The sequence below is a fragment of the Alternaria arborescens genome (assembly GCF_004154835.1).
Source record: "Alternaria arborescens strain FERA 675 chromosome Unknown contig_1, whole genome shotgun sequence".
In the NCBI taxonomy this organism is placed as follows: domain Eukaryota; kingdom Fungi; phylum Ascomycota; class Dothideomycetes; order Pleosporales; family Pleosporaceae; genus Alternaria; species Alternaria arborescens.
In genome coordinates, this window is record NW_021167856.1 from 664852 (window position 1) to 689011 (window position 24160).

At 52.1% G+C, this 24160-nt stretch overlaps 6 protein-coding genes across 6 annotated transcripts; 1 reads left to right on the top strand and 5 right to left on the bottom strand.

Moving 5' to 3' along the window:
* Positions 1-2514: 2514 nt before the first annotated feature.
* AA0111_g258 (hypothetical protein) lies at positions 2515-5280 on the bottom strand (the record flags this gene model as incomplete). The annotated part of the gene is made up of 1 exon (XM_028648366.1): positions 2515-5280. One exon carries the CDS (start codon positions 5278-5280, stop codon positions 2515-2517), a length of 2766 nt encoding a protein of 921 aa, XP_028511625.1.
* A 580-nt stretch (positions 5281-5860) lies between these two features.
* AA0111_g259 (hypothetical protein) lies at positions 5861-8728 on the bottom strand (the record flags this gene model as incomplete). Its single annotated transcript, XM_028648377.1, has 3 exons — positions 5861-6382; positions 6432-8369; positions 8441-8728. The coding sequence occupies 3 exons, from the start codon at positions 8726-8728 to the stop codon at positions 5861-5863; spliced, it is 2748 nt and encodes a 915-aa protein (XP_028511626.1).
* Positions 8729-9307: 579 nt separating this feature from the next.
* Positions 9308-13066, bottom strand: AA0111_g260 (Structural maintenance of chromosomes protein 6; the record flags this gene model as incomplete). Its single annotated transcript, XM_028648389.1, has 8 exons — positions 9308-9506; positions 9559-9701; positions 9751-9909; positions 9958-10720; positions 10771-11039; positions 11096-11189; positions 11235-12946; positions 12998-13066. The coding sequence occupies 8 exons, from the start codon at positions 13064-13066 to the stop codon at positions 9308-9310; spliced, it is 3408 nt and encodes a 1135-aa protein (XP_028512096.1).
* A 733-nt stretch (positions 13067-13799) lies between these two features.
* Positions 13800-16598, bottom strand: AA0111_g261 (hypothetical protein; the record flags this gene model as incomplete). Its single annotated transcript, XM_028648400.1, has 3 exons — positions 13800-13811; positions 13865-16421; positions 16486-16598. 3 exons carry the CDS (start codon positions 16596-16598, stop codon positions 13800-13802), a joined length of 2682 nt encoding a protein of 893 aa, XP_028512095.1.
* Positions 16599-17705: 1107 nt separating this feature from the next.
* On the bottom strand, positions 17706-18711 carry AA0111_g262 (Histone chaperone; the record flags this gene model as incomplete). Its single annotated transcript, XM_028648411.1, has 4 exons — positions 17706-18099; positions 18152-18460; positions 18513-18552; positions 18603-18711. 4 exons carry the CDS (start codon positions 18709-18711, stop codon positions 17706-17708), a joined length of 852 nt encoding a protein of 283 aa, XP_028512098.1.
* Positions 18712-19936: 1225 nt separating this feature from the next.
* AA0111_g263 (hypothetical protein) lies at positions 19937-22673 on the top strand (the record flags this gene model as incomplete). Its single annotated transcript, XM_028648422.1, has 5 exons — positions 19937-20038; positions 20095-20478; positions 20531-21037; positions 21128-22498; positions 22548-22673. The coding sequence occupies 5 exons, from the start codon at positions 19937-19939 to the stop codon at positions 22671-22673; spliced, it is 2490 nt and encodes an 829-aa protein (XP_028512097.1).
* Between the last annotated feature and the right edge of the window lie 1487 nt (positions 22674-24160).

Here is a 24160-nt window from a genome sequence, read left to right on the forward strand (position 1 = left end):
TTCACATTCAATTGCATGGGCAGTATGCGTAGATCTGTATGAGGCCAAGGACATATTGATTCGTTGGTACGTCGAGCAGCAGTATCAGACTGACCCTGAGCCATCCTCTGTCAGATTGGCCGTCCAACATCATTCTCAACCCCAACGAACAGCCGCCAACAATGCTCTGCGATGGCTCAACCTCAAAACATAACAACTAATACACGCACGTAGTATTTCCCATCTACTGTAACCCGTACGTTTCCTGCTCGCTGCCAATCCGAAGAAGCTGCCAAGGTTCTCCGCCAATATACCAAACCCCAGGTTCGTGTTTGGAGCTGAGTCTGGGAGCAAAACTCGTGCCGAGTCTTCTGACGTGTGATGCGGCGGATGATTAGACGTGAGATCCAAGGGCTGATTTGCCGCGGGCGCTCGAATTCGACCTAGGCAAGACGTCAGTGGTTCTTTCATGGTCAAGCCAGAAACCAGGCTCATGCGTGTGAGATTATTTGCGACCGGAGCTACACTGCCTTGTAGAGTCAAATCGTCTGAGCTTGGTTAGCGCAGTCTGGTCGAAACACTGAGTAAGAACCTGCGGTATCCTGGGTCCGACCATCGCTTCCCTTGAGTCCAGCTTCAAAAGTCGCAGTCGAATAAATCCTTGAGTTCTCCCGAGCCGCCGCAGTCCACCGTATCCTCCAGTTCGCCTTCCTCTCGACCTAATCCTGCTCGATATCTCCACCCAAAGCTCAGTCTGCTCCTTGTGTGATACCGAAGGATGAATGCCAGGTACTTTGTATATTGACCATTCGGCTCGTGTTCCTCTACCGCTATTCGCAGCTGCCCATACTGAAGGCTTGACCATGTACAGGAGGTTCGAATGGTCTTCGTGCTTAACGAGGAGTACGATTCGACGTGACGTGGCGGACATGCCTAGACATGCGACCAAAGCGATGAAGAGTTTTCGCAAGGCTGAGAGATATATCGTTCGGGTGAAATATCATCGCGATTCGAAGTATCCCAGTCGTTCCATGGATTCTCGTAGAGTTCTCCAGCTACCGGCCACCGTGTGTAGGCAATGTTTTCGCTGTTCAAACAGGGTTGAGATGAGCCGGTGCGAAGGGTGCGCGACGCGGATATGTCGCTCGTACTCCCGAGGTCACTTCTATCAGTCTTCCCATACATATGTCGCCGCCTCCACTGATCCAAAGCCCTCTTAATACCCTCCGCAACCAATTCAAACAGCATTCTGTTGACTAATCGGACTGGACGCTGGAGCGCAAAGTCAAGGTATATGAACCAGTACGACCTTGGCGTAAAGAACACTCCCATGAACTCGTTTTTCACGGTAAACGTGTCGCCATTCGGATCCGGGTTCGCGAAGCGCTTGACTGGATAGAGGAGGCAGACCATCCCCGCCCACGTGAAACTTATCATGTAGAAGGTATCGAGTGGAACTCCCAAGAGAGCCTCTAGGGACCAGCATCCGTCCCGGGGTGGCATGTAATATTGGCACGGCCACCGGTAGCTAAAACAATCTCGATATACGAGGAAGTCATGGTCGAAATTGGCCGAAGGGATGGAGAAAAGAAGTGTGATGAGAGTGACGGGCCACTCTTGGAGATGAGAATGCCAGTACGCGCGTATGTACTCGCACTCAGAGATTACCCAAAAGGACATTGCGAAGTGGAGAGTGCATTCTTGAATGATTGCGCTAATGTCTTTGGCGAAGGTAGGTGGGGAGCCAAGGTAGGTTCGTGTCCAAATTGCGATCTGACCGAGGTGGATAAGCGTCATCGAAAGTAGTATTGTGTATGATGTGGGAGGACTCGGGTCTACGTACTTTGGACCTTGATCGTTGGCGTCGTTGCTAGAGTGGTCGTTTATACTGTAGAACATCAGGACGAAGACCAAGGGGAGCGCCATCCAGATTAATTGTGCGGGAAGCGCTATACAGAGTAATTGTACGTCGATGTCGGCGTCACGTAGAGGTCGCATCTGGAAAAGGGATACCGATTGTAGAGATAACAAGCAGTAGACCGCGAAGCGAGTTTTTGTTGGTATCTCGTAACGCGGAAACATTTGCGACGCGTGCACGTGAATCATGTGACGAGTGATTACAAAGAGCGGCATCACGATGCTCGCAACTGGCGATGATGAGGGCAGAATCCGCTCGTTCTATAGAGGTGCAGTCGCCGAATTTGGAAAAAAAATCGTAATATCGTACGATGTTATTGCAGCGGTGTTAGACACAGCTATCGGGCAAGTTGTGATGAAGAAGAAGTGTTGGTGTGTATGAGGCGCACGAATTTTGGCAGCGTTGACTACTGTAGCTTGAATACTTCGGTAATGCCATCTTCGAGCCGTGGTTAATCCGTTCGTTTCTGAGGTGGTGAGGGGTGCGTTATTGATGATATGTACGTTGTACACTCATTTAGAGTTGTGTACTGAGAAAGGATAGTGGAGTGACATGACACATGCATTGGTGTGCGCCTTGCGATGAAGAGGGGCACTAGCATACCTACAAAGAATCTCTCATTTTCTGACGCTCCAGACATCGCCACCCATGGCAACAACCTTGCCATCGACTTCTAATTCGCCCAACAACTTCTTCACTTCCTCAGGTCCAAACGGGAATCCTCCTTGAACCATCATCCGCATCATCATAGCTATGCGGCCCACATTCATGTTACCCTGATTTGTTAGCATACCCAGTATGAAAGCCGTATAGACATCCTTCTTCTCCTCTAGCATCTCGCTTTGCGACTTGACGGTGTTGTTTGTAGCGTTGGCTTGGATTGTAGCTAGTTCTTCTGCTGCGGCTGCAGCGTCGGCATCATGCGCACCAGTCTTAGATGTGGGTTTAGGAAGGGACTCGATAATAGAATATGTGGATGGGGCGTGGAAGCGGAGGACGGATTTGCCCACCCAGAAGGAGAGGGCTTGGTGTACGAGGCTTTCGTCCATCTCCAGCATCTCCTCTAGCTGAGACACGCTGCGTGTTATACCCTCGCCGCCTTTGTCTGCATGTTTTGTTTCCTCGCCGGGCTGAGGTTGGAAGGCATAAATTACACTAACTTGCCACGGTGTGAGATGATCAAAGTCCTCAGTGCGGTCGTCGAATGTGAGGGTTATGGAGCCGTCGCCCAAGGCATTCATCCACCGCAGTTTGCGCATTCCTTTGATACGCTCGAAACGTGACTCGTATTCCTTCTGTAATGCATCAATCTGCGCAGGTACGCGGAATGTGTCGTCGCGAAGCTGGGGCCAGAAGAATGATGATAAAATCTGTGCGTTGAGCGTGGGACCAGGGGGTGTTGCAGCACTGGAGGTAGAGGGAGTGATGTTTCGAGTTAACCGTGTTGGCCTTCGGGGCTGAGGTGTCCGCGGGTGTTGGCCATCTGGCGTTCGAGGCTCTAGGCTACGGTGATCTGGCGTGACGAGTGATGCTGCAGTTGGTACATTGATTGTCGTGCGGATGGTACCGTTGATACGCTTTGATTCTAAAACGTCTCGCAGCATGACTTCGCAAGCCTGCAGCTTGTCGTCGCCTAGCCGCACTTTGATGAGCTCCAAAAGTCGGATTTCTTTCTCATACTCAGGATCTTGACATCTAAGCAAGTGGTCTCCATATATGTTCTTCAGCTCATTGATAAAATCCTCTCGCTCCCAGAGTGTTAGCAAAAACCATATCACATCCTCGACCTTTGACTTTTTATAGTCTGGTGATGCGTCTTGTGGGAGCGGCTGCCAGTTCATGTCATTCCAGTTGAGCTCCTCATCAGTATCCTGTCCGTAGTTTGCGAACGGCTTTCCCATCTCACTAGCAATCTCATATGAGAGCTCGCTATTCGATGAGAACTTACTGCCCGTCTCATCGCTGAGATCAGTAAGTAGACTTGATATGATGATTCGTGCTGTATCTTCACGCTCTTTTAGGTACCGCCTGATCGGTCTAGCTACGCGCTCTAAGAGTACGCCCTTGGGTTCTAGCTCGTGGAATGATCGAATGATAAATATGTAGACGTTCAGTATGTAAGTGGTCGTAGCCCCAGGATGTAATAGTCGTCTCGATACTTGCTGGGAAAAGCTCGAAGTAAGATGCTGCTTTGCGTTCGAAACTCGTAGATACTCTTTGATGTCCAGAATGGCACCCAGACTCTTGTCCCAGTTGATGACAAAATCGAACAAGTTGTCGACTCTTGCTCGCCCCAACCTACCCAGCGCCATCTCTTGCCATGAGGTCAGTTCGGTGGGTTGGATATTGCTCTGCTCGCACCGCAGACATTCCAATACTAGTTCGACAAGCGGACAGAAGCCGTCTTGAATCCACAACCTTAACTGCGGCACGATGGACTTCTTGGAGTACCAATCTACCTTTAAGTAGTGGCTTGTGATGAAGGAGTCAAACAGCTTGTTCATCGCATGTGCAAAAGCCTTCTGTGCACTATCACCACCAAGCCCAACGCGCTCGAGGCTTTGTAGCAGCATGGTCATCCGCTTCCTGAACTCTTGCGTGTCCTCGGGCGTGGTACTCGGCTGCATACCGTCGTTTCGGGTATATATGCGAAACAATCGGCATCCTGCGTCGTAAAGAACATAGCTCAGCGTTTTCCCATATCGTTGTAGTGGCAGACAATGTGCAAAGACAGCTTGTACATCCCGGCGGAACTTCCAATCGGCTACACTCGCAGTATCTGAGTCAGCTATCTGTGTAGATCTGCTCGGCCGGAGGGTCGTGTTACTGGCGTTTTGCCGTACAAGGGGCAGCAAGTGCTCGGTGAAAGGTTGGAGATACGCGTTCTGCACTTGCTCGAGGATGCGCTGGGTTTCGTCAAGAATATCCCACGACCGCTCGAGCTCAACCTCGTCCCTCCATAGATCTTCTAGCGCTGGCCAAACGTGGTTCGCAAAGTGTAACCTGCACTCGTTTGTATACCATTCAACCAGAGTCTCTTCCTTCCCATCATCACTCTTGCCCTCTCCATTCAACAAAAAGCTCAGCGCTTCTTCGACTTCTCTATTCTTTTGTGTTCTCAAAACGCAATTGACGTCTTTTGGTAAACTCAGGAATCGTGTTGCGCAGCTCCATGCTATGTTGCGCTTGACTGCTCTGTGTTGTCCCTGGCCCTGTGCTTGCGCTGGCGTCCGGCTCTCAGAATTCCGCAGAGCATAGGGACTCCCAAACGAGGTACCTGGCGCTATGTGACCCAGATCCGGTGTCGCAACCGGCGTCGGCGTGCTATGTGAGAAGGAGAGGACTGGGAAGACGGACGCGAAGACGAGGGTCGAATGGTCCATGGCGGGACGGAGACGCTGTGGGCCCCACTAGGCCAGTGTTTAGGTTCGTGTTCGAGATGATTTGGGTTTTTTTTCTCATAGGCGTGTGAGTGACGGGCGTTCTGGCAGTAGATATGCGGATACTACAGGCCTGCTCATGGTTGGGTGTCGGGCTGGTAATACTGTTTGCTCTCGCATGCAGCAGTCGCGACCGTCACCAATCGAGCTCGGGCCATGCACAACGCGTATTCACGTGGGGCTATCTTTGTCTTTCCTAGGGAGGTACCTAGGTATCCTAACGCGTCAATAGAAATTACACATGAAGAGAAGGTACCAAGTCGACTTTCACTACCAATGCTCAATTAGATGATGATAAGTTTCTAACATCCAACATTAAATTGCCCTGAAACGCATCAAGCCATCTGACTTCGCGCACAAAAGATTCCTAGGTCTCGAGACCACATACCTGATGAAGAACTATCAAGGATATCTACCATATACGCCGTCCTACTCCATTCCCTTCCATGCTCCATTCCATGCACATAGTAAATGACGCAGTAACACTATATAACACCGTACCTGTCGTATCAATCCCATCATCTCAAGGCCTTAGTACGCCGTGTCGCCTTCTGAACGCCTCGACTCGTTCCTCGTAGAAGAGTATCTCTCGAACACGTAACTTGGGGCCTCTCTGCGAGTCTTGCACAAACGATTCGTCATCGCTTTCCACATCAACATCATCGCTCGCTTCGCTCTCTGTATCGTCACCACCAGGCGGCATAGCGCCTTCGTCCATGTCGTCATCATCTTCGTCTTCCGTGGCTTCGCTCTCGTCGTCAGAAAGCATGGGATCGTGTGTTGCGTAGGCAGAGCCGCTACCATCAGCGTGCATACCATCGTGCCGTAGATCATAGTTCGATGGCCGGTTCTCCAGTATCTCGAAGCACTTAGTAGACAGACCCATGTAGCAGAGCTCGATTTCCGGTCGCAGGTGCACAATGTCGAGGATCTGGTAGGCGAGCTCGCGCGGATCTATGTTGCTGCCATGTGCGTGGTCTGCAATAAAGGGAATATAAAGAGAGCGAATGTGAGGGATGTACGGAAGACGCTGAAGAAAGTGATGCTACAAAAGTTAGTCAAACGTATCCAACTTGCAAGGAGGTGCAACATACCCAATCCTTGTAATCGATAGACACTGCGAGTTCTCGCAGGCTGTTCATACGACCGCTTGTTATGTATGTCAGAATCTCACGGTTGAGCATCCATCGTCTCCATCTCGAACTAGCACTCGTATGTCCGTCTGGTCCTTTCTCGCCACTGTCAATCATTAATTTCTTCAGACTACCTCGGTGTCTCTTCAACGGCCCCTTGTAGATTGCGTCTACTGTCACCGTAGATGAGTAAGACCGGCCTTCTTGGAGGAAGAGCACCTCAAGACTATTGGGCGCCAGTGTTTCTTTAAGGAAAGTGATCAGCGATGGGGACACGGTATTGGTGTGAATTCGCTTAAGGTTGAGTTGATACTCTGTCCGGAGAGTGTAAGACGCCTTGTACGCCTTGGACGAAGATGGTGAGCCGGGGTAAGGGGGACGAGGGGTATATGTCCTTCGCAGTATCTTCCACAATTGTTCATGGTTGCTGCAATGGAGAAGAGTCAATGTCGACAGAATCGACCAGTCAAAGGCCCTGCGAAGAACAGGGACAGAGAGAGGAACGCGTTCGAGTTCCAAGACTTCTAGCTTCAGTTTGCCAGTCAGTAGGGGCTCGTCTTGTGAATTGGCGGTCTCGCTATGAGAAGGAGACTCTGCATATGTCTTCGAAGCCGAGTTGTCTGTGTTGGCAGTCTGTGCAGTTTGGTCAGAACCATTCGGCTGGTTGTCGCTAAACAGACTAACGCCCTCCGTTATAGAGTTGTCTTCCATCGGGTTACCAAAATGGTCTACGTCCTGCTCCAGATCCCGTTCTTGTAACGAGAGCGAGGCGATAGATGGCAGGGGTAGGGATGCGGCCGACTTGGCCGGCGTTGCTTCCACTGATCGCTCCGTGACACCAGCAGCGCCAGACTTGTGAGACGGAGACTCTTCTGAATGGCGCATGTTGTGTATGCGGCCAACAAGGATGCCCAGAACACCTCCTAGCCTCTTCTCTCCTATTGAAGAGGCTGCCGTCGTTGTAGCATTGTAGTCGACTTGCTGTAGACCTTCACCTTCCCAAACCGTCACCCAGTCTCGCTGCTGTGCGTGAGCAGCTATGCCAATTCTTAGTTCGCGTAGCTTCCTCTGGGACCTTGCGATCAGGATGCTCATCTCATCGAGGTATGGGAGTTCGTCGATATCCAAGACACTCAAGCTCTTCAGCGCAGGTATGGCGGAAAAGGTAGGGTGCTCAACTCGATCTAGGGCAGATATGCTGCTCGGTGCGTACGGGGGCACTACGACTATGGGAGCCTGCACGGTGCCAAGACCGCTTGGATGCGTAGTGTTTGGGGGCGGAGGTAAGTTCTGGTTGTTGAGTATCATGGGCGGTGCGGGTGGTGGGATTGGCGCATCGATTGTGTTGTCGTGCCATCGTATCCAGAGCCGGTCCAGACGGCATTCCTCGCCATCACTCCTATGCGCGAGGCTTGACAGGGCAAGCCAGACATCGCGAAGCACACCCGTAGGCATGTCCCACACGAATGTCTCGAGGTTGACCATGCGCGCAATAGCAAGCGCTACCAGCGTTCCCAGCATCTTTCCGCCTTCCTTTGTAATCATGTACTCCTGAACCCATGCTTGCGGTCCATTCCCGAGTGAGAACTTCTTTGTGAACTGTCCGTAGTAGTTGCCGAACCGCCGCTGCGGTACGGGGTATGGGTTTGCAGCAGTCCTCAGTATGGAAGTTGGCGTCTGTCCCTGTAGTCGCAGCCGGTTCTGGTGGGGGAAGCAGTCGTCGCCCATGACCAGTGTCGCCAGGCCATAGGTAAGGGCGTCCACGCCGGCGCGAGGCTCGTTGTGGGTGCTCTCGTCCGGCCACACAATGTCGAAACGCGAGTATATGCACGGGATCGTGAGACGATGGAGGGCCGAGTGGCAGAGGCAGAGCGAGGTGAGGTCGTTTGTGTGTGGAAGCTGTTGAGTTGCTGGTCAGCATACACCGTGCCGCACCTGCAAGGCCCTGCGCGTAAGCCCGCCCTACTCACCTGGTGTATGATTTCCTTCAGGATATCCATAGGCAGGTCCAGCAACTTCAGTGGGCCCTTGGTGGCTTTCTCCTTCCCCTTCGATTCTACGCCCTGCTCAGCTGATTCCGTCGCATTCACCATGCTCGGCGCTGGGGCGCTCATCCACACACCCTCGGCGTGAGCTTGCATCTCGGCGGTATGCGCATCGTCCGAGGAGGGCGAAAAGGCGCGGGCAAGGTCCCTCTCGGAAGGTAGCGGCGAGGCAGTTCGTGGAGTGTCGGGTGTTGAGGGTGGGGAGTCGGCCATGGTGTGTGTGGGACCGACACGTCGTGGGGGGCAGCATATAGGCTCCCGGAGGAGGTGGGAAGCCGAGTGCGGGAACAGCACGAGAACACGGTTCTTACATGTGCCCAAGGTTTGCCAGCGAGCCGTCGAGTGCAAGTGTTGTATCAGACCTCGCAATCGACGTGGTTGGCCAAGAGACCCTGTGCACATCATGCCAACTCCGTTTCCCTGTACAACAGCCCCGGCCGCCGCTTACGCCGCAACTACGCTTTGCGCGGCAAATGAGCTGACACGTCCTACGACCACCTTGATACGAGAGTCAACACAACCAGTTTCTCCACATAGCAAAATTCGACTGATTTACTTCACCATGCTAGGCGTACATGCATCCGTCCATTGCGCATGTACATGCAACTGCGGAGACAATCCAAGTCTTGCGTCTGCACTGAAACTACGGTACTATACATGTATACTGCTTGCCATGAAATCAAAGTTGCCTTTGTGAGCGGGTATAACCATCCAAAAACTCCATGGTTAGTAGCCTCGTACAACAACGCCGATAGAATGCTCAACAAATCAACGCCGTATCCCAGGGGCATCTCAACTTCGTCCCATGTTCAGTGCTGTCTGCCCACGCTCTGGGTCCGACATCTTGATGATCTTGACGTCCGAGGTTTGGGTGACGCTGCTCATCGACTGTGGGGTGATGAAGATGAACTGTCGACCGATTGAGCGGCGAGCAGCTTCGATGATCATGTGTAAACTTCTCTCACGGTTGACATTGTCCATGAAGACGTCACTGGGACAATTAATTAGCTAGTGCAGGGAAAAGGGGACTTTGGACAACTTGCAATTCGTCGAGACAACGAATGGGTGAGCCCATTGCATCCCATAGTGAGAGGAGCAGACACACGGTAGAGTAGGATTTCTCTCCTCCAGAGAGCGTCTTGGTTTCTCTACCATCTCCGCTTCGCTCTGTGATATCTGGTTGAACCTTGCAAAGTCAGCGCATTGTGCGGCGTCGGGCTAATGTTCAAACTTACGTGAATATCAAGAAGAGCCTTTTCGTGGTCGATACGAAGCGTCCCTCTGAATTTGCGTTCGCTCAGCAGATAGTTGAAGGTGACCCGCGCCCGGACAGAAATGCCATTTCGAAATTGCTTCCACCGAAGACGTCGGTTATCCAGGGTCTTCATGAGTTGCTGTACCATGTTAGCAGAAGTCAAAATCGTACATGCAACTATACTTACACGACACAAGTTGTCGATGTCCTCATACTCCTGTATTGCATCGTGGTGCTTCTGCTTCGCTTCACTTGCCGCCCGAGTAAGATCCAGCTGCGATCCACCGAGCTCCCTTTCTGTCTCCTTTCTTGTTTTCTCCATCCTGGCCATCGCCTCTTGGAGCTTGTCAGATGTCTTGTCAGGGGGGACAAAAACACGCTCTTCACAGATGGTCTTCGCACCATCAATCACTTCTACCAGCAGGGCCTGTTGATCGGCTAGCTCTGCTTGCCACTGCTTCTTGATGTCTTCAGCTTTGGCAACCTGGTCGATTGCGGCATTCTTGAGCTTGAGCTGTTCTTCTCGCGTGCCCTGCATTTTTCGAACCGTCGATTGCGCCTTCTCGAGGCGGAACTGGTAGTCAGCGACAACCTTTTGCGCTTCATCCATCTCCCGTTTATTCGCCTTGTTCTCATCATCAAGCTGGTATTTTGAGATTTTCAAATCTTCAAATGTTCCCTCACTTATCACCAATTCTTCTTGGGCCTTTGCAAGGTCTGCCTCGCGCACCTGAATAGCTGCTGCATCAGGAGTTGCTTCGTCCAATTCGTTCTCAAGTCGGTCCACTTCTTTGTTGGCACGTTGGAAAGCAATTTGAAGGTCTTTCTTCTGGCGTTCGTGGTCTCGTATCCGAGACTTGCATGTATTGACCTGATCAAGCCGTTGACTAGAGATCTTCTCACAAGCCTCAAGTTGTTTTTGAGCCTGAGCGAGATTTCTCTCCTCTGTCCTACATATCTAGTTAGCAAGTTTCCAAACATGTGGATCGTTTGTTCGCACTTGATCTGTGTAGGCTCATCTACCTGCATACGCAGAGGTCCGGAGTATTCCGCGATCGGGCTGTTGTTGATACCTCCGTTGTTGGTGTAGCTGATGACGCGACCTTTTCGAGTGTCGCCATCTGCAAAAGTGAAGCACATCTTAACATGTTCGGTCGATTTTCCACGGGCATCCATGAAATGGGCACCTTCCTTCATGTCCTCGATGAGCACTGTCTGCTCGATCGACTGATTGATAATAAACTGATTTCGAACAAGGTCTTCTTCGATCTGTGTATTGGTCAGCTGGATATCTTTACACCATTCGCGCAGAAGACCGTGCTTACCGTAAGAGCTCTCATCCATGTCACAAGTTCATCCGGAGGCTCACTCCCAGTGGTATCTATGTGCGCCTTTTTGCCAATGTATATTGGAGCAGACCTAGATTTGTTAGCTTCGTCGACGAAATGAGAAGTAAACACGTACCAGCCAATCCTGTTCATCAGAACAGACAGTGTATTCTGATCTTGCCTGCTTGTGACAACAAACCCATTCAAGGCTTGACCGAACTGCTTTTCCAAGATCCGGCCCCACTGAGACTTCACCAACTTGACGTGACGACCGAGAGGCCCGACTGGTGGTTCTCTGAACCTGCGCTCAGACTTGATCGCATTGAGTAACTCATTCAGCTTTCTGTGATTTGGATACGCTTCGATCCAGTTGCTCTGGCCTCCTTGCAGTGATCTGATAGTATTCATGATGCGTGTGACGCCGGCCCGCGCCTCTTCCGTCTCACGATCCGCTTCGTGCTGCTCCTTCTGGGCGTCCTTGAGCTTCTCCTGCAGAGCTGAAAGGCCTGTATCATGGGCTTCGAACGCAGCCCTGGCATTGTCGCGTTGTACTTTGGCTTCTTCACACTCCCGAGCCTTCTCGGCATGACGACCATTGTCCGCTTCAGCCTGTCGTCGTCGGTATTGCTCGATCTCTGCTTTGATATCTTGCACTTTCTTCTTCTTTGCTTTCAACTCGCTATGAACATTCCGTTCATCAGGCTGTAGTTGCTGGAGTTTCGTTCTGATGTCTTGAAATTTCCCTCTGGCCTCAAGTAACGATTGCTCCGCAGGCTCTAAATCAGCTGTAATATCAGTGACAGATTGCTTCGCAGCTTCACAGGCTTGATCTGCTTGTTCGTAACGCTCTGCTGCCTTCTCTGCGTCCCCTTGTAGCCCTTGTATGACTTCATCGCATTTCGTGATTTCCTTTAAACTGTTTTCCACCTCTTGTTCCTGCTCCCGGACAGCCGCCCACGCTGCTTGATTGGCGAGCTCCGCTTCCTTATCTCGCATGGTCTGCAGACTTGCCGCGCGTTTAGCTTTTCTCGCCAGCACTTCCATCTCGTTTCTCAGGACCCTAAGGTCAGCTTCCTTGACCTCTGCTCTTGCATTCATCACTTCCAGAGACTGTTCGATCTGCTGATAGTCTCTATTAAGATTCTCGAGCTGCGTGCCTTGCAGGAAGAACTTGTATTTGTCTTTCGATGTCGAGTGGTTCAGAAACTGTCTTGCCATGTCCTGCGTTAGCACGTTCATTGGGTTGTCAATTTGCATAGAGAACGCGTCCAGGATGTCTTCAAGCTCAGCCTTTTTGTTCGTAACAAGTTTGTTATTTACGTTTTTGAGCTTGAACCCCGAAGTGCCGGATTTACTGAAGTGTCGTTCGACGATGATCGAGTCACCGTACTGCGCAGGTTTGTAAGCGAGTGGCCCTTGGTTCTTAATCTTGACAGACACAGAGGAGTGCTCTTTGCCCTCCTTGATGAGGCTCTTGAGGTTCTGGGCTCGGTTTGTGGCTGTCGCCTTTCCACCCAGGCAAATCTGAATTGCTGTGAGCACTGCGCTCTTGCCGCTACCGTTGTGTCCGATGATGAAGTTGATCAAAGGTCCCAAGGTCACCGTTAGATGTTCGTGACACATAAAGTTGATACACTGAACTTCCTCGATGATGCCAGAGTCAGTTGGTTCGTTTTGCCGTTTTGCAGTCGCCTGGCGTTCTCTCTGCACCTGCTGTGTTGCCCATATCTCATGTTCGCGAGTCTGTTCGCCTTCATCATCGGGTGACTCGCTGCCGCTTGCCGCGTCGGATCGTTCGTCATCTGACTGGTCGCTGTCTTGGGATTCAGATTGTCGGGCTCGTTTGCCCTAGACAGTGTTAGCATATGTGTTGGTGCTGGCTTGGGACGGTTGATGTACGCGACTATTGCTACCTGAGCCGCTAGGATCAACCCCATCTGTGAGAGCGCGAGGGCGCTTCGCAGACATTACTGCAGCTACTCCAATCCCAGAGAAAGAGTTGGGGGGCGCGGTTGAGTTGTAGGGGCCTGGTAAGCGTTTGCAGGCGAGGCAGTTCAGAACGCGCTCCTCCCCCACTGAACCGTTCGGGAACCGCGCTAGTGCCCGTGCCTGGCGATCTCACATTGACGCGGTAATATAAGAATTCACAAACGATGTACAGGCGGGACGAAATGGTATTGAGCGAAGATGAATCATATAGGACAGTTCTGGGTTGGCGATGGTGCATACTACAGTTCGATTCAACTCAACTACGATTGACCCTGACACGTGATAGCGCGTCACCGCGTGATTGCCTTGGTGCCATCTCATCCCACCTACTCTAAAACGTAGTGCGACATCGCGGTGCTACAGCGGCTCATGTTCTACGCGCGTCAGGATGCCTACGCTCCAAACCGCAAGGCATCTGTGTGTAGTCAGAATACATGTTGTTGGAATAGAAGCAGCTCACAAGCTAGGTACGATCACGTACTTGGCCTGCAGCCACACATCACACTTGAACGTCCAGCCATGGCACTAAATTGGGTCATGTCATTTCGCGACTGGAATTTTTCTATACTAGACAATCACCAACGCCGCCTCAGGTGTTTCCAAAAATGGGTATATCAAGTGTCAGTACTGCGACTGTTCACTATTATGCAAGATTAAGATGTTCCGCTATGCAAAATTCATTGAGTATTGCGCCGTGCCAGCACGGTTCAATCTACATGACAATCTGAGATACGTCAGCAAGCGTTTTTGGTCACCAACAGAGGTAATGCAACTTACACAATCGCTGTCCTTAGGCGCCTGTCCTATGCCCATCTCATCAAACGTCTTTGGTCCCTTGCCTGGTGTCGAAGCAGCTGATGGCGCTGGCTTAGGTGGTGTAGGCGTCGCCGGCTTACCTGCTTGCACTGGCGCAGGCTTGGGAGGTGGTTGCTGCTGTTGCAATGTTTGTACCCTATGAGGCTTGGGCATGTTGTCGTATCCGCTAGGACGACCAGAGGAGCCTGGCCGTGATGAGGGTCGGGAGCCTTGACCGGGTGTAGTAGTCGAGGGTCTATCCATGCGTGAAGAAGTCCTACTCTCCTGACCTGGTTGAACTGTAGATGGGCGGGTGTGCTGGCGGGGCTCGAGAGGCGCGACGTAGCCAATGTCTGGCAGTGTGGGCGCTTTCTTGAGTGGCGCCCCTGTCGGTTTCTGCAGCTTGTTACGTCCATCTGGCGCACTGTATCCAATATCAGGAGGCTGCGTCGTCGATGGGCGGTTCTGGGTTTCTGGACGTTGAGCGCTCGGTCCTCCCGGCTGCCTGTAACTCGCTGGTCCTCCTGCTGGCAGCGGCGCACCACGACCACCGCTGGAAGGACGTCCACCACGTCCTGGACCCATGTTGTCCACACTCGTATGAGGACGCATTGGCATCGGACCCATGTCGTAACCAGGACCGGGATTAGGTCGAGGACTGCCGCGTCCATAAGGATCATTTGGAGGATAAACGTTGGGGTTGATGTTGAATGCTGAGGATGCAGGTCGAGCACTCGAAGCCCTCACCTCTGGCGCAAAGCCACCGGCGATACCTGGCCGCTGTGGACTTAGTCGAGGAGGGCCATTGTCCATAGGGTATGGCGCTGCTGTAGAGGGACGGTCGTAGGGAGCCGACATGGGGCCATTCGAGATCATTGGGGGCTGGTCAGACATAGGATACGGCGTTGTACTATCGCCTCTTGGCGGATGGCGACCACCTGTAGGGGTGGCTGGGGAGGTATCGCCGTAATCAGAAGGACTGATATCGGTGATAGAAGGCATAGGAGCATGTGACTTTTGCAGTCTCGCTGGCCGCTGCCCTCGCATGGAGCCGTGCTTCGATTTGATCATGTTGATAGCGACGTTTTCATGGTCCTTCTTTGACAGCGTCCGTGACAGCTTGGAGATGCTCTCTATACGTGCAGTCGCATCTTTGTTGCCGTTCTTCTCTGCCTTTTCGTACCACTCCAAGGCTTTGTCAAGATTGACCGGCGTGTTCATGCCGATCTCGTTGAAGTAGCCCATGGCGAACTCTGCTGTTGCGAGGCCAGCCGCTGCGGCACGTTGTGCGTATTGGTACGCCAGCTCTTCGTTCTTATTGAACTCTCCTTCGTGTCCACAGAGGAACCATTTGCTGATAGCCATGTCTGCCTCGGGCTCACCCTGCCTTGATGCGAGTGCGTTGTAGTGTAACGACAGCGTAGGGTTAAACTCACAGCCCAGACTGCAGAGCTCGTAGGCGGAGCCCATCTTCAGCTGAGCCTTTGCGAACCCGAGATAGGCGGCCTTCTCTATGTTTTGTCTGGCGCCCTTCTCATCGTAGGGCAAAAACATCTCGGGCACGTTGATTTGGGGCAGTTCTCGCGCCTGAAGCATACCCAGCACGTAAGCACCCTGTGGAGCATTCTCATCGGCAGTGGCCGCAGCCAGTTTGATCAGTTGTACTCCTCTTGCAAAGTCTTGTGGCTGGCCGTGCTGTCCGAGCAGCGTCATCATACCAAGACGGTAGTTGGAGGCTGAGTCGCCTTGTTCGGCGCCAGCTTTGTAGTTCTGCAGAGCCTTGATGGGGTCATTCGACTGCTCAAACTGCATGCCCATGCGGTATTCTGCCCTTGCGTATCCCTTTGCAGCCGCGCGGGAGTAGCATCTGAACGCTTCCTTCTTGTCTGCGCGCATGCCAAACTTGCCAAACTCTAGCCACATACCCCGCATAAAGGTCGCTTTCGGATGGCCTTGGTCCGCCAAGAAGGTGACTACGTTCATCGCGTCCAGACGGAGCTGGTGCTCGACTTGTGGTGTGGCCGGTCTCGCCCCCTGGATCTCTGAAATGCGCTGCTCGTGCAGTTGCGCGGCGTCTACATATTGCAGTGCATCTTGTGCCCATGCCAGCTGCATCTCGGGATCATTCGAGTTGAGCACCGGCAAGCGGGCGTTCTCCAGGACAGCCTCCTTCTCATCGTCGGACGGCGGCACGTTCGGAGGCTTGTTGGGAAGCTTGGGGAAGGGGGAGAAGTTGGGCGAGTCGTGGCTCTGGGCGAACTGGTTGTAGTCGTGCGACGGCTGCTGCTGCACCGACTGAGGCTGCACGTTTGGTGGTTGCCGGAAGGCAGAGGAGATGCTCGCTTGCCGCGCCGGCCATTGATCGTTGTGGACAGGCAGCTCGTTCTGGTAGCTCGCCTGTCGCGGCGGGAAGTTCTGCTGTGACTGATTGTAGCCCTGCATGGGTGACATGGCGCCGTTGGTACCACGAGGGCCGTTGGCTTCCAGCTCCAGATGCGCGATGTTTTCTTGCATGTTCTCGGGCACTTCGGGCATTATCCTACCGCCAAACCTACGTCAGCCGCAATTTCAGGGCATGCATATGGTGATGGGCTAGAACGAACCGCTGAGGCGCAGGCGAGATGACTTCAGGCGAAGGAGCCGGCATATAATAGTCATCGAAGCCTCCTGGCACAAAAGTCGCCCCGAGCTGGGGTTGGCCCTGGTGGTAGCTCATTATGATGTTGCGATAGGGTATCAACTGCTGCACGCTGTGATGCTTGAGATGTAGGCGTCAGCCGTTGTCCAAGAGAAACAGCGTTCTATGCAGGTTGCCGCCTGGTTCCAAGGACCGTTCCGCGAAGCAGTCATCGAGGCCGCCATGCATGCCGAGTGACGCGTGGAGCAGGAAATGAGCGTACCACGTACCTTAACTTGGTGGGGTATGTCCCTGAATCGCCGTCGCTAAATGCGAACTCGCCGACAACCCTTGCGATCTGTCGGGTATCGTATACGAGAAAGCCGTCGATCCCTCGTAGTCGTATATGGATCAAGTATGTCGCCAGAGGCAGCGGTATAAGTAGCGGAGGCGGCGGCAGTGAGCGGATGAGGAGTGGCGCAGGCGGAAAAGAATAGGTTCAGGAGAGATTCGAAACGGCGGAGCAGGCTGTTTGCTACTGAAACAGACGCTGAAGTAATCGCGGCAGTCCTAGGAATATGGGGAGTGAAAAGTGCGTTGTTTGACGTTGAGGCCCGAGTGAGCTCTCCAGCTTGCATACATGTGCGCTTCCAAGGTCACAAGAACAAGGAGTGGATGGTCCCTCGAGGTGGTGACCGGCATTTGTTAACAATGTCATCCTTTACCCGCCTGTCGTTCACAGCTACTATAAATGTTTCGACAAGTCTCGGAAACCAGCCGCCGAGCTCACGTTACTGTGCCATTCACTTCGAGGCTGTGCAGTGACGTTGACGTTGCTCTGAACCACCACTTTCGGTCGCGCACGCCTGTCGTAACAATTTCGGATCTGACGGCGGATCCACCAGGTGAGGACGGAGACGAAATGCGGCAATGGCTTGCGCGGCTGCATACGTTCTAGCCATCCAAGCCTCATCACCAAGGTTTCTGTCATAGCACGCAGTTTGTCACGTATGATGTGCTACAAATTCAATAGGGTATTCGTAATTCAACTCCTTCGTGATAAGACGAAGACGAAGTCGTGTTGACAGAGCGACACTGCAGCTACTGTATACATATCTGGAATGAAACCACAAGGCGGCGAAGATCGCTTACTGCTCGAGGCATCCGCGATGATGAAGTATGCAAGCAACAAGGATAAAGGCACATCTAGTGGACCATCACGTCCGCACCAGACTGTTGCTGCGGGGCACCTCCGGGCTGTTGTTGGGCTGGCTTGTCACCGTTGGCGGCGCCTGCTTCCCCCTCATCCATCTCCATGTCATCATCGCCGCCCTCCTCGCCCTCCTCCTCCTCATCGTCTTCTGAATCTTCAATGTCAATCTCCTCGCTGCCGGCCTCGGACTCGGCATCCTCGTCGTTGGCGGGGCCTGCAGTGTCCTCGGCGCCTGCCATGGCAGCATCCTCGCCCTCAGCGGCAGCACCCTCACCCTCTTCCTCTTCCTCCTCTTCTTCCTCGATACCGTATTGGTCTCCGTCTGCGGTGAGGTCGGCCTCTGGCTGCTCAGGGGGGAACTCAGGGGGTGCAGACTCGTCGGAGTCCCTACCAAGGTTAGTACTGCCAAAGGAACGTAGCTGTCTGTGCTTGAACATACCACTTGATGGCAAAGCGTGTGACTCGTGGCTTCTCTGCAAGAATCTGCCTCTGCACCTTCTCGATGACGGGCTTGGTAGGCGGGTCGAGTGCCAGCGCCTCGTCTGTGTACTCGTTGTTCACATAGTATCCGACACGCACGAACTCGCGCTCATCATAGCTGCAGCTGAGCAGAATGACTGTGACACCGATGATCTCGCTGTTGGGAATGCGCGACAGGTTGGGGGGGTCGGCCTTGAATTGGAACTTGTTGACGCCAACCGGGAGAGGACCGACGAGGACAGAGTCGAGTTCTTGGTCGTACTCATTTCTGCAGTATGTTGATCAGACGTGTTCATAAGGGGATACAGGAGTGGTCTTACGAGGTCGCGGAGCCAACGTAGGTCAATTTCCACTCGAGGTCTGGAATTTATTAGTGACAGTGGCGAATATGCACATTCGGGCGCACTTGCCCTTCTGTAGTTGCTCAAGACACTCGAAGGTGATCTCAAACTCGTATGGCTCGTCAAAGCGCGCGGGGTTGTTCTTAACCTCGACACCGAGGAGCGAAACGACAGACATTTTGGAGTCGAGGGGTAATTGATTGGGAACAAACGCAGGTGGTACAACTGGTTTGGGTAATGTGATGGATTTGGGAGTCGAGAGGCGTGCGTGGTGGGGATTCTGCAAAAGGCGGCAGGAAAAGGTGTTTGTTATGGAAGCGGTGAGGACGTGCGTTAGAGAGATCGCGGCGGCAACGATCAGTGGATCATTGTCTTTAGGCCTGTCGCGGGTCGCGTCCTTTGGAAACGTGACCAGGCGTTACGCGTTCGCGTCGAGGTCGTATGCTCTTTGTCCCCCGCATCTGGAAACAAATGAGACGAACTGATCAGGCGTAGCATCGTTCCTTGCTTGATTCCGAGCCTACCAATTACCCATGTTACGATAGATTTCGTGCTTGATTGACCTTGGTAGGTACTTAGTAGCGAGACTTGGATCCAGTCAACTGCATTAGCCTCACTGGCTCCAGGAACGTCGCAAATACGGTCAACGTTATACGTAGTCTTTGGTTGGAGGACAACACGATCTCCTTGGTTTGATGCACGACTCTCTGTGTAGTGTTGAGGGATACCATTGAGCCAGATCTCATAATGGTCGGCTTTTGCATCGCAGGCGTTGGTTCAGAGATATATAGCCCATAGTCTCCGTGCATGCCTGACAAATGCCTGGAGACTACAAGCCACGTGGAAGCTTCCACTGTCATGCCCACAGCCTCGTCTTTGCAACCAAGGTAGATTGAGTTTGGTGGGACATGGGACTGAGCCAATGACGCTGACATAGACTAATCAGCCATAGTCAGTGCTTCACGAAGACCCAAGGTGGGGCTGACGGTCTTACTAGGTCGCAATAAAGCTGCCAACACAGTCACCACGAAACAGTCGTCCAAGCATCTGTGATTCAGGGAAGAGGAGGAGAACTTCCAAACGCACGATTTTCTAGAGGTTTGACATTATCCGCAGCTGCTTGACAGTCTGAGTCCTGGGTACCTGCACCATCCAGCAATCCCGATTCCTACCTAGGTCTCATATCAAGTTCCGCCTGCACTATCATCTAGCTGTCGAAAAGGTAGAGGACAGGCAACCAACTATTACTAAAGTACGATGCGCCCTGCTTAGTACCTTCCGTCTCGCTAATCGCTGCACAAGCTGTACGAGTCTGGGATCTTACGTCCGTAAGGAACCGATCCTTCCACCACTTGGCTGTAACAACACCTCAGACATGTCCAGCCCATCGTTGCCGAGCCAAAATGGTTCTCAACCTTCTCCACCAGTTGTCGCCGATAAGACGACACATCAGCCGCCACCGCGCGTTCGTCGTCGCAACCGGCTCATCACTTCTTGCCTCGAGTGTAGGCGTCGGAAACTAAAATGTGACAAATGTCATCCGTGTGCACACTGCACCAAGAACGCACGTCAATGCGTCTTCATCGCCTCCGGGCTTGACTCAAACGCCCAGGCAAAGCTCGCTGAGGTGAAGGAGCAGATGGGCCGTTTGGAGAGGAGCCTCGAAGAAGATGTCGCACGCAAAACGGAAGCAAATACTCGAAGCCCTTCTGATTTTTCCAGGGTCAGCGCACTGCCTGGCCAAGAGCAGTCTAGCGACAAAGAAGACGATGAGGAGACTCAAAATCTGCGACCGACGCATCTCGTTACCGAAGATGCCACTTACTATGAGCCCGACGACGATGTCAACCTTAATGAAGATATAGACGATCTGGGTTTTCGCATGGGCCGAATTAGAATCACAGAACGCATTGGAGGACTTGTGCGCCCAAGATTTTCCGATGAAGTGAGTTCACATTTGTTTGACATGCACACCTATACTGACAGAGCTGCACTAGCTTACTCAGGCACTTAATGAGCTGCCAGATTCAGAATACCCTCCTCAGATTAGTACTGGAGAGGATCCTGCAGATTGGTTAGCACCCACACAGGATTACGTTGCCCCGTCTTCAAATTTCATGTTGACATCGACAATCGATCAAACATATCTTGAGGCTCATCTGCCCTCACGAATGGTGGTTGACGAGTTGCTCGCTCACTATTGGAACTTTGTTCATATTGTAGCCCGAACAGTGCATCGCCCTTCATTCGAGCGACAGTATCAGAACTTCTGGATCAGAGTAAACATGGGCACGGAGCCTCGTTCATCTTTCCAAGCCGTGCTCTTTGCAGCATTATTAAGCTCAGTCGTCTCCATGACTGAGGGTGAGGTGCGCGTCAAGTTTGGCATGGAAAAACGAACAATGGTAGACAGCTTCCGTGAAGGAACCGAAAAAGCACTTGCTAAAGCCAACTTCCTCCGCACTACGAAACTGGAGACCCTCCAAGCATTTGTGATGTACCTTGTAAGTCTGCAAATTCCCAGAGAGAACTGAGTATTACATCCTAGCTTTTGCCGCTCAAGTCTATAAGACTAAGCTTACATCTGTTTATAGATCCCCCTTTGTCGCAATGAAGTATCCCGCTCACACTCTGCGCTCACCGGATCACTTATCCGCTTAGCCGAGTGCATGGGTTTGCACCGGGATCCAACAGCGTACAGTTCCTCACCGGTCGAGATCCAAGTACGGCGCCTCTTATGGTATCAAATCTGTTTCTTGGATCTCCGGACATGCGAAGCTGTTGGCCCTCGTCCACAGATTCGGCTCGAGGATTATGATACCCGCTTCCCACTGAACATTGATGACATTGATCTCGACCGTGCCGAGCATGGTGACAGCAGCGTAAACGTCAGTAAAGATCGTAAATACTTTACCGACATGACGATTTGTCGAATGCGATTTGAAGCGTACGAGATGCATCGTTTTCTTTGGAGTGAGCGACCAAAACTCGATCGTAAGCGTGCTGACGGGAAACGCGAAATCACAATCACCTCCATTCTGTCACGTGTTCAGTCTTTTCAGTCTGCTATGGAGAAGAAGTACGTCCCCATGCTGGACCGCTCAGAGTTGTTACATGTTTTGGCGTCAGAGCTATATGGTATCGTTTCGAATCGCCTCTATATCTCGGTATTACAGCAGTATATCACTTCTGCCCGCAGCAGGATGCCGGAGCGCCTACGGCAGCTGACCATGAGCGCAGCAACCATGATCTTAGAACATGGAATGGCAGTCGAGTTGCACCCCGCCCTATCCTCCTGGTCATGGATCGTCGGGGCCCTCCACCAACACCACTGCGCGATCCTCCTCGTGAACGAGATCTATATAGCGAATCCAGAGCCCGCCATGGAACAGCGTATCTGGAGGTGTCTAGACTACTCGTTTAAACTACCACCAGGCATCCCCAATGTCGAGAAGACAAGAATGGTCCTGGAAGAACTCATCGGAAAAACGAGGAAGTACTCAAACCTGAAAAGAGTACGAGTCCCGTCCAACATGCCACAACCGTGCTCAGAGCCTAGACAACGAGTGCAGAGGGAAGATAGAGAGCGTAGTGGAAGCACGCAATCGAACCTGAGCACTCTTGGTCCTCTCTCACATCTATTGAACGGAAACATGGTTACGCAAAACTGCACGCCGCCACCACGACCGCAAAGCCCACCGGCTGGATCCGTATTAGCAGCCGGGGTCAACACATTCCCTGGTGCCATACCGCTTTCGGATTGGGGTACCTTTGATATGCCAGCGTCTGTACCCATGTCTCCTTACGGTGGTATCGCACCCACCAATTGCTCTTTGGTGCCCCGTGCTGCACAGCAAGGTGGAAGCGATGCCGATAGTCCCAACTCGTTTATTTACAGAGGTGATGGGATGGCTGGGAGGCCAACATTCGGTAATGACTTGGATGCCATCAATGATATCGATTGGGTATGTGACATCCTCTCCCACTGTACTACCCTTACTGACTACTATGCAGAATGACGTCGAGAAGATGTTTGGTGGTGCTGAGGTTGGGGCAGGCAACATGATCATCCCGCCTTTTGCCTTTCCGTCGTTCTCGACTCCGGATTTACAGTGGTCAGCGCAAGATCGGACAGAGTGAAAGATGAGTATGGGGTTACCGCTGCTGATAGAACCACCATAACCTACCAATTCTTCCACATACGACCATAGGATCTTGAGAGCAAGGCTTCCCGTTCGCTCAGCCCTATTTAAGCAAGATACCGGCGGATTAGTAGTTAGGTGGGTGACCACTAGCGAATCCCCGCTGTTGTATGTTTTTGGATCTCGAGGCCTTCTTTTTGCGACTGACCTGAATGTCGCACAAGGCGTATGAAGGACGGTACCAAGATATTTGTACAACACGATATGAATTACTGCATTGTGACTGGTTCTCTCTTCGATTGTTCTGAAATTGCCAAGTTTTACGTCCCCCATGCGAAAATGCATGTTCATATGATACAGCGAGCCGACTGCAAGAACCAAGATTATGGTCGTTAGCTCGGTGGAAGGTTGAGTCTTTCCTAAATGCAGCGTTGGTCTAGAACTCTGGCATAACGAAGGCTCGGAGGGCAAGGAGTTTCCTACAGATTTGGTCTTCCCGAATCCTATGTTCGGAAGAGTATGAATCCTGCTGGGTCTTTTGTATCTTACAAGCAACGTATTTCAGGGCGTATCGTCGGTCAGCTGGGAACTACAACGCCCTCAAAGCACATGTTGCCAATATTTCAAACTGATTCACTCAATTGGATCGTCTTCTCGGTTTGCCACTTTATTACAATTTGTCAAAGGCTACACAAAAGCCAAAGTGCGTGGCAGGGTCTAGAATACTAAAGTATGTGGGAACGTTGAACTTTCCCCTGGAAGGCAACCACCAAGTGTTCATTTGTGTTGTCTCGGTACTTGTGTAAGGTTTGCTTGCGAGCTAGGGCTGATGGATTGACGGCACGGAACGAGACCCGGCGGTAGCGTAAGGTTCAGGTACGACATCATAGTGTATCAAGAAGGTTGATGCAGATGCGGATTAGACAAGACCCCTGCTAGGCATTGCGTTTCACAACCCAGTCGAATTGCGTTCGACGTTGTTCTTATCGCAAGGGAGGTATGTGTGGGGTAGCAGCCGCGGGTAAAAAGGGTTTCGAGATTGATATCGAGGATAGCGAGTGGCATTCACGTGCAAGGAACTACTAAGATGCGTGATAGTGGGGTATTCGTTGCACCAGTATTTGGAAGATGGGTGGCGTGGTTGCTCGCTTGCCGTTCTCAATTCTAACGTGCCAAGGATAGGGTTCACGCCAGAAGACGCACCCAGAAGTTGGACATGTGAAAGTACGTATGCAGGCGTAAACATATCTGTACAAACTGCATGTAAAGCATGTGCTGATTTGGAAAATCAACACTAGATGCTATGCTACTCCTGTTGAGTTGTGGCGCGGACACCAAAAGCGATCGTGGAGGGTATAAAGTTTCGGCTATCGTGAACGGACATGGTTTCTCGCCGGGCCCTCCTAAAAGCATTTGGCCGCAGTGCGGTAAGTTTAGCTGTGAAGAAGAACAAGAGGTCCGACAACAGGGGCTATTGAATGTGAC